At 37.2% G+C, this 9,901-nt stretch overlaps 1 protein-coding gene across 1 annotated transcript; it reads left to right on the top strand.

Moving 5' to 3' along the window:
- Positions 1–8,595, top strand: LOC128468509 (Y-box-binding protein 3). Its single transcript, XM_053450258.1, has 9 exons — positions 1–259; positions 954–1,017; positions 1,540–1,573; positions 2,765–2,854; positions 3,531–3,653; positions 5,383–5,477; positions 5,695–5,875; positions 7,024–7,096; positions 7,990–8,595. Exons 1-8 carry the CDS (start codon positions 160–162, stop codon positions 7,081–7,083), a joined length of 747 nt encoding a protein of 248 aa, XP_053306233.1. The 5' UTR covers positions 1–159; the 3' UTR covers positions 7,084–7,096; positions 7,990–8,595.
- Positions 8,596–9,901: the final 1,306 nt, after the last annotated feature.

The raw sequence follows: 9,901 nt of genomic DNA, 5'->3' as shown, positions 1-9,901 counted from the left end.
TTTTTAGGTCAGTAAGATCAGTGACAAAAAGAGAACAGGAAAGACCGAGGCTTGCGATCCCTCGAAATACCATCTGCAGCCCTCCCTGCCTCTCCCCCTTTCTCTCCCAAAATCATTTTTAGCAGGGACAAAGAGAAAACAATTACTGTTATCTCAACCATGAGTGACGTAACAGCTGAAGAACCAAAGCCCAAAACTCCTGGAACTGATCAAAATACAGCTCCACCTGTTCCAGGAGAAACGGAGAGGAAAGTATTAGGTGAGTAACACGCTGTCGGACACTAATCTGCTAAAAACTAAGGCTAATTTTTCTAAAAGGTTTGCCTAGATTCACACTGAATATTCTTTGGTGTTGTGTTACTTAGCTTGTGATGCCATCAATATTCTATTTTTGTTTCTGCATCTGTTCATCTATTACATTTCTTTCTTTGACACGAAAGATTTGTTGCCATCTGATTGTTTCAATGAAACCATTTTTTGCTTATTGCTGTAATGCATAAAAACTTCTGAACTTTTTAAGATCACACTTTTCATTCCACTTTTCCTAGTATCTTTATGGTACATTATTATTATTATTATTATTAATAGTTTATAAAGCACCATCATATTTCACTGTGGTGTATAATGGAATTAAATCATCTTTTGTTTCAAAATGGATTCTCATTTTAGGACAGCTTAATAGCTTCCATACAACAACGCAAGGGTTTTAAGCTGTAAAAAAACTTTTAACATAATCATGAATTGCTATATATGAGAACTCTATTTACAATTCTGTACAAACATTAGACGACAAACATCAGTCAAAATATTTACTGTGACATAGTAGTATGTAACATATCGGCAAGTTTAATCTATAGAGAATTAGTGCTGAATAATTTTGGCTGATACCTATATTTGTATCAGAAATGCTGATTGCACATGGATATATTATTTTTTTCCGATTCTACCTCTAGCAACCAAAGTCCAAGGAACTGTGAAATGGTTCAATGTAAGAAATGGCTATGGATTTATAAACCGGTGAGTTCTCATATTCTAGTACCTTTCACAAACTCATCTGAGCCCAAAAATAGATTTAGCACTACAGTGCAAGAATTATTAAAAACAGATTACATACAAGGATATTTATTCACTAAGACAGTTCGTTGGCTATTAAACTAAAATGGATATCAATATAATGATTTATGAGCTAATATTGATGACAATTGTTGGTCACTTTTTGTTCGTAATCACGAACATTTTAATGATTATTTTCTACTGCTTGGTTTGGCTTTTGTTCAGCTTATAGCTGCACGTGGCTTTTTTCCTTTTGATACATAGAGACAGCAGAAAAGGACTACTGGGCCATCCAGTCTGCCCTTTTCGAATGACTTTTTTAGGACCGTCAAATGTGTACCGCATGCTTTATTTAATTCATATCTTTCTAGTCTCCAGAACTGGACTAACACAGGATGAATAAAAGACAAATGATAATAATAACATAGGACTAATATATGGATGAATAATTGTGTTTATTACATGTTCTCTTTTTGCTTTCTGTAGGAATGACACTAAAGAGGATGTGTTTGTACATCAGGTGAGCGTGCTTTATGGGATTCTCCGTGGCTCTGTATGGGATATTTATAATTTCAAGTAAATTTAGAAATGATGTGATACATATAACACAAATAAAACCCAAAGACATGAGTAAGTTGATTTTTCAGGTGAAAACCTTGGCTGGTACATTGCTGTCCTCATATGCATTTCAAAGCATATATATATATATAAAGGTAGTCATCTCCACCCAGCTCTGGCTCATGTAAGATGTATCGGGGTCTAACTAGACTTCTATGTCTGTATGCACATTTGGTGCTCCCTTTTACATGAATAGGAACACTCTTGCTCAAGGATTTGTTGCTCCATGCAGCAAAAACTGGTGAGAATTATAGAGAGTGTAGGTAATGTCTACTCTGTATTTAATTATGGATTGATCAGTCATAATATACTATCATGCATCTTCTTGTTTGGAATTCAAAGTCATACTCATCAACTAAAATAGAAAACTCATCTCTAGCCAAATCTGTCAGACCGTAACTTGATAACAAAAAACTAACAGTGACCCATTTGCCAAACACTGATAAAGCTGCTATTTGATGGATCAATGAGAGCAGACCGGTAGATGTCTAGTTTGAAGGTAAAACTAAGTTTCCTAAAGAGAAAGTGAAGCGAGGACCTTGACAGTCATATATATGCTTTTTACAGCTTTTAAACATAAAATAATACACTTTAGGGGAGAATCGGTGAGGGGCTCCACCATATGGCATGGAGCAAATAGAAGTGAGTTGTTTTGGATAAATGCCCATGGACCAGCAGTATTCAGTGTCATGGTGGCACAGTGCCTGCTTTTCTCTGCTGCTATAATCTGGCCATGTAGGACACCTGTTCCCTTCTCATACTCACTAACCTGGCACATTCTCATGAAGTGGACCTTTAACTCCATGTTGTGAGGAAGTCCACACATTACCACCATTCAGCTGACAGCATTTGTACGATGCTTGTGTTTTAATATAGGATGTAAGACATGTAAATTCCCAACTAATCTAACGCACTCATAACAGAATTGTACTTTTTCAGTATGAACCATATATTTCATTTTTGTCAGGACAGACAAGGGGACATAGCATATTGGACTTAATCTGCCTATACCTTTATAACCTTTTAAATATAATTATAATTTAAGTAAGAAACCTGCTGACTTTTAACTGTGGCATAATCCCTATCTTGGCAGACAGCGATCAAGAAGAACAATCCTCGCAAGTACCTGCGGAGTGTAGGGGATGGAGAGGTGGTGGAGTTTGATGTTGTTGCTGGGGAAAAGGTAAGAAGCTGGGGCAGTTTTTTGTTTCTGTTTTATTGAAGTACAGAAGTTCTTTTCAAACAATCAGTAGATTCTATCAGTGGCAAAATCAGTAGTTACCATGGCTAGGAATTCTCTAAATCTGCCGGAATTAGGCAGGTGATGTTTTTGGTTACCATAATTAGCCCTCCATATAATGCTGCAGGAACCAGTTGCTAGTTGTACTTAAACATAATCTTTTCATATCACAGAAGATGTGTTAGAGCCACGGCAAGGCGCTTTCGATCATGATTTACTTCTGATCTTATGCCTCATCAAGACAAATGAAAATCATTACTTTTGTTATTTGTCACTTGTCATGAGTTTGTAGTTCTTAATATTTTGTTACCACCATTCCCATACAAGTTGTAATCTTTCCAACCCCAAACTAAAATGTGCTTCATACTTAGCGGACAAAAATACATACTTGCCAATATCAACATGTCCAAAATCCTTGCTCTCAATTCCAAACTTGTACATTTTCCAACTTTAAGGATTCTAGAAAGAATAAAGTAAAAAAAAATTTTTTTTTTATAATTTTTAACTAGTTACCCATCATTAGAGGGACTTTGAATCACATAAACCAGAGAACTCAACCTACAGATGTTTCCATTTTGTAATATATGAACATATTAAGCTCATGCTAATTTTTGTTCAGGGGGCTGAAGCAGCTAATGTAACTGGCCCTAAAGGAGCACCAGTACAAGGCAGTCGTTATGCTGCAGACCGCCGTAGATATCGCCGTGGTTACTATGGCCGTAGGAGAGGACCTCCACGGGAGGTAAGACATTACTTACTGTATAATTTTTTTATGAGGACTGGCATTATAGACATACCTGGGAACTTTCTTAGAGTCCCTTCCTGGAAATGATGGGAGTGGGTGGGCTAAATATCAATTCCCCCTGCCAGAGAAAGAAAGGAGCTCCCCCAATAAGATGCCATACCACAAGCCTATGCATGAACGTTTAGGGATATATTCCAAGCTCTACAAGCTTCCCCTGGAAGTAGGAGGCGACTCTGAGCAATGAATAGTTAAATCTATGACATTACTTTTAAGAAATTTCACCATCTTAACAGTTAGTTAATTACAACCAGCTCATCCTTTCTTGATGGAGGCGCTCACTTGGGTTGGCCCTTGAATGGAGAACTCAAGAAATTGAGCACCAACATAGCACAGTGTATTCATCTCTTAGCTTGTTATTGTTAGGCTTCCATGGATGTCATACCTCCCAACACTTCACTTGTCAAAATCGGTACTGTGTTGGGGGTTATGGCAAGAGCTGGGGTGGGGGGAGCAGGGCCAGCATTGGAAGTGGGTGACCCAAAGGTCCACCTAGGGACACTCAGCTGCAGAGCGTTATGTGGTGGCCCAGTGGGAGCTGCATTGAAGATCTGTTCTACAATAGCACAGACCCCCATTGATTGTACAGCTCCCTGTGCTGAAAGTTGGCACTGTCCCATGAAAACTAGGACTGTAAGTATGTATGGGATATGCTTTAAATTGAGAATGTGGATGATGGTGATTCTGTTCTGTACCAGCTATACATATTAAAATGTATTTTGTATTAGTTTTCATATTGTGTTATACTACCAGGCTGGTTTTCCCTATCAAGATTTGGAGAGCGTAACAGATGGTAATTGGTGATTTCTACAATTATTTGTCTTTTGGCATAACCAGAATTTAAAGAAACACATATTATACATTACTGAATGTGTTCTTTAACTTCTAAAACCCTTCGTTGAAGTAATGTGCCAGTGAAGATTTAACCAGAGCAGCTGCCTCTTGTTGAAATTCTAAATTTGGCTTCTGAATTTCATACTGTTTGAGGGAGAGAAACAGATGCTCTGGATTAGAAGAGAAAATGAGGAGGCTCTGCAGTAAGAAGTTCCTATGAACTGAACAGCTCAGATGACAGCCTTACTCGTGGTGGTTGCTTATAATGTATAAATAAAATGCATACTGATCAAAGTATGGTGCAGGCTCCCCGGGGAGTATTCTCCAAGAGGAGGATTTGAATAATTCTGTGGGTGAATGACAAAGAATAACAACCACACAGATAGATAGCATTCAGAACACAAAGAGGATAAAATAAAGAGCACGGCAGGTATGATGCTTTTCCCAAATCGAGTTGGATAAGTCATTCCCGGAGGCAGTTTTGGCTTCCTGGTGATCGATCTATCTTTTTCTAGGAAAGCATTCTATTTACAGAGGAACCAGCTAGCATAGTTTGCTGGGTAAAGCGTTGCTCTTATTATACTGTATAAAAGCAAAAGACCACGGAAGTGTGATGTTTTTGAAAGTGTGTATTACCATACTATACAATTCTCTCATGTCCAGAATAACCTCAGGGTAGTGGATAAAGCTTCTTTAATGGATGCTATGAAAAGATTAACTTTCAGCTTGGAATTGTAGTTTTTTGTTGATGTGATAAGGACAAAAACAGGTAAAACCATAATAACTTTGCCTACATTTACTGCAGATGCATATCATTTATAGTGTTTTTTTGCAGGGAGGCGAAGGTGAGATCAAAGAGGGATTACCAGATGCTCCTCAAACTCAGCCACCCATTCGTCAATCTGCTAACTACCGTCCAAGATATCGCCGGTTTGTGCCATTCGTAACATTATTTTCTCCATCTACAGTTGTATTCATTTGCGGGGTTTCTGATCCCCCTCTATTTTTTTTTTTTTATTATTTTTTTATAAGAAAAAGCCTATTTATTAGTCTTCCCTTTTAGAATGAAATGTATGTATATGTTTTTTTTTTTTTTAACTTCATCCTACCATACTTCCAATACTCATTTGTTATACTCCTACCACAGGCCTGTGCCTCAACCAAGAACTCTTCCACCTACCGGAGAAAATGAAAATAAGGAGAACCAGTATGAGGCAGGGGCTCTAGACCAGCAACAAAATCGCCGTGGCTTCAGAAGACCATACAACTACCGACGTAGACCGAACCAAGCAGGTGTTCCAACACAGGGAAGCAAGGAGCCAACTAAGGTATTTCACATTTAAACCATGATCTTCACATACAATGGGCCCTAATAAGTAGAATATAGCGAAAACCACAGCTACAAAACTATTCTGTATACGAATCAAACTGCCCTTTAAGCATATCCAGTCTGTCCTTGAGCTGTTACTCAAACGCTTTGACTTCACAATAATAGCCCTTACACTAAACTGGGGCAGATCTAGCAGGGCAAAACTTTCACTGATTTGTGCCAAAAACATCCTATGACAGTGCTGTGTTTGAAGTCACTGAACTCTTCAGTACAACCCTTTCTACTGCTAATGTTTGTCTATGGTGATGGCTGCCTACAGTGTTGATGACCATTATGACCAATGACTATAACAACATTGTTAGTTTATAGTTACAGAAGTAAAAACAGCTTACCAGACTTTAGTTATTTTCCTTTCAGGTTACTTTAGTTGGTTACCCAACTGGATTCAGTTAAAGCAGTTACCTTGCACAATGATATAACAGAACCATGGATGATGAGCAATAGATGATCAATAACCTCCATAAGCTAAATATAATTGATTTTCAACTTTAAACAATATTCAAATCAAAGAAAAGAGAACCCAGATATATTAAATGTACTGTTTCATACATTGACTGCTCTAGAATGCTAAGCAAATAAAACCAACTATATCAAATGTTAAAACATACATAGAAAAGGTAGAGGGGGAGATATGATTGACATTTTGAAGTATAGTAAGGGATTAAATAAAGTCCAAGAGGGTAGCAATAACTAACAAGTATTTTTTAATGTGTTTATCTTGCTATAATTTCACATGTTTCTCTTGAGAAAAAGTTTCTACGGCAACCACAATTAGCACCTGTTTTGTGTCACATGACAATAAAGTATTCCCTAAACATATGACCATAACTATTTCACAAAAGGCTTTGGACATTGATCAGTATTATGAATTATGTTTTAATGCTGAATGTATTTGTTATTGTGGGATTCATAATTAAATCAAATTCAATGCATTTGTACCAGAAATGTTTTATAGTACTTACTGTATTTTTGTGTTTGTGGACAACAATAGTGCATATATACTATGAAGGTGAGCATTTGATTACTGGATATAAATGATTATACGTGTTATTCAGTGCAATAACGGTAGCTTTTTATGCGCTATAGCTGGCTGAAACTCCAGCAGAGAAGCCTGTGCCAGTGGGTGAGAAAAGCAATGCTTCATAATCCCATCCATCAGGTAAGTGAGAGAGTCAGATCCTATCACAATATATGACCTCTGTATAGTGTACTCAGCTTGGGTCATGCAGCCAACATAGCGCTGGTCATCAGATTGAATGATTACTGCGAGGCAGCAGGAGAGTGTAGAACTCAGTGCTCAACACTTAATGATTTGGGTCAGAAGACTTGTGTAACACATTATTGGGTATAAAAACTATTTTGTGATATGTATTAAAAATATTTTATAACTGTAGTTTTCACTTTATAGCCATAAATATCATCTGATCTGATACAGGGTGTGACCATTACTGGCACTGCCCCAGAGGGGTTTTGTCATTTAGCTGATTTACAAGGAATGAGCTAATGGTTACCTAAACGTCCATGTGCAATTAGTGACTTAATAGTGTTGCTAATTGGTGGTCATTGCTTCTTCCTCCAATGTCCCATTTTCAGGGGGGGGATTAAAAACAGGAGGACCTAATATTAAGACACTTGCAAGTAACTTTGCTGAAAGGATGTTTCTGAACAGACTCATTCTTTTAGTATAATTAACAACATAACAGTGGTTATCAGGATCAAAGAGATAAAACGTTATACATAAGACTATATATAACTCTAGTTGTCCCTTGATTGGTTTAATCTCAGTAACCTTGACAGTGGTTGCCATACCTCAACTTTGTACCTGGTAACCCTATCAGAGTTTATCAGACCAGGGTTAGTTATGTAAAGTTGGCAACCTTTAGTCTGAGCCAATTAATTCTGATTCAGAACACAAGCTGAGCAGAATCCTGGACTATGTCTTTAAAATGACCTAAAATAATATTTCAACCTGATTTATTATACATATATACCGGTATATATTTTTTATTAAACATCTATTAACATGCTGATATTATCGCTCTTTTTTTGTAGACACAAAGTGAGCTGAGAAAAGACCGACATCAGAAGTGGCCAGAAACCTTCACTATTTTTTTGAAAATGCTACAGTTGCTGAATAATTGAGAGGGATCTGAAACAATTATGTCTACTTGCTGCAGAGTTTGTGTGACCAAACTTTACACAAAGTTGTCTTTAAACTAAATGTGAAGGGACGTCCATCGTTTCAAATACTTTGAAATCAAAGGAAATTAGAGTTGCAACAAATATATAAATGAAAAGTATAGAAAATATGAAATTAGATATAATTAGTATCTTGATTTGAAAGGTTTCACAATATCACCAATTTATACAGCACATAAGCATGACAATGTGAGCTATATTTAAAAAATGTAAGCATTTTAGCTAGTGCAGCAACTTTTAATCCCTCTTAGAGCAAAACAGGTTAAGTACTGTTTTACCAGCAATGAACCGACCTGAAACTAAAACACCATTTAGCTGTTGCAGATCTGATGACATCATGGCCCATTTTTGACCTTGGTTCACAGATACATTATTGGTGTGCTTGCTTTTTTCACAAGCCAAGTAGAGTGCACAGACATTTGTTGACGTGAAAGAACATAAAAGTCTGAATGAAAAGAATTATATTTTCAAGTTTCATTATTTATTTAGTCTTCCGTGAAGCTGACTCATGAATCCAGATAAGATCTCCCATACCCTTCAAAACGTCCATCACCTACACAAAAAAAACACAACTTGCTCCTCTCTACCAGTATGGAAAAAAAGAGCCACCTGAGTCTCCTATTTTAGGACAAGGTTGTGCTCAAGGGCTTCCTCCAAACAACAAAAAATAACTGTTCATAAATAAACATGATACACAATGAATATTAAACAAATACTTGTCAAAAAGTCACGTTTCTCCTTGGGAAAATTCCAATTCCAGCTTATCATTCACATGTACAGATGATATATATAGTATATCACGAAGATTCAAACTATTTTCACACAACCCCCTTAGGCAGCAAGTAAATGCCACATAGTTGTTTTGCACTCCAGTAATTAAGGGTCTATAACACACATAGACGACATGTAGCCAGACGCTAAAGGGCAGTTCATTGTCCTGAAACCAGATTTCCAGGGATATGGCCTAGGTTCCTGATTAGGGGACTGTCGCTCCAACACAGGACACATGGCCACTCTAGCTTATGGTTTATCCGCATTGGAACTCTAGGGAAATTTATATAACAAATGAGCCCTCCTGTCCAAGAACTTATACTAGAAACCCATCACTGCAAAGGTTTCGGTGGGGAGTTGTACTAAGCCTTCCTGGCATCTGCAGCAGTGCTTCATTTACATTCCAGTACTTCTGGTTTGGTTACTAATCCTGCAACACAGTGTGCGGCTTTGATCATTCCTGAATACCAGGCCGTGAGTATCTGAGTCTAAACCTAGTAATGCACTAAAACATAATTTCTCAAATTGCGTTATGTTTCCATATGCATATCTTATTGCATATTACTTTTGTGTAGGGTACTTATTAAAACAGTTATTATAAAAGGGGATACTATAACCTGACACGTAAAGTGCCCCTGTTTGGTATAATTATACCTTTAGGTGGCACCATGTTACATCAATGGCCTTTATGTGTGCATGCTAGTCTTCTTTTGTGTGATTTAAGTGTGATTTATGTGGCTACATTTTTTTTGGTTAATTCACCAAAGGTTGAGTGAATAGCTTGCATTTGAAAAATTGCAAAAGTTGGGGAAAATGCCCAGCAGGCATATTAACTGCCAATTTGGCTGCACGCTTGGCAAAAACCTGGCTCCTGTCGATTTAGCTGGAGGACAAATTAGTTGAAAAACAAAAGCAGGGATTTTAAGTTGGAACATTATTGGAACTTTGTAACTAGTGGCATCTGGTGTTTGAAGGATGAATTGCATCACTATAA

Source organism: Spea bombifrons, chromosome 11 (assembly GCF_027358695.1).
Source record: "Spea bombifrons isolate aSpeBom1 chromosome 11, aSpeBom1.2.pri, whole genome shotgun sequence".
Classification (NCBI taxonomy): Eukaryota; Metazoa; Chordata; class Amphibia; order Anura; family Pelobatidae; genus Spea; species Spea bombifrons.
This window is presented reverse-complemented; position numbering and strand designations above follow the sequence as displayed.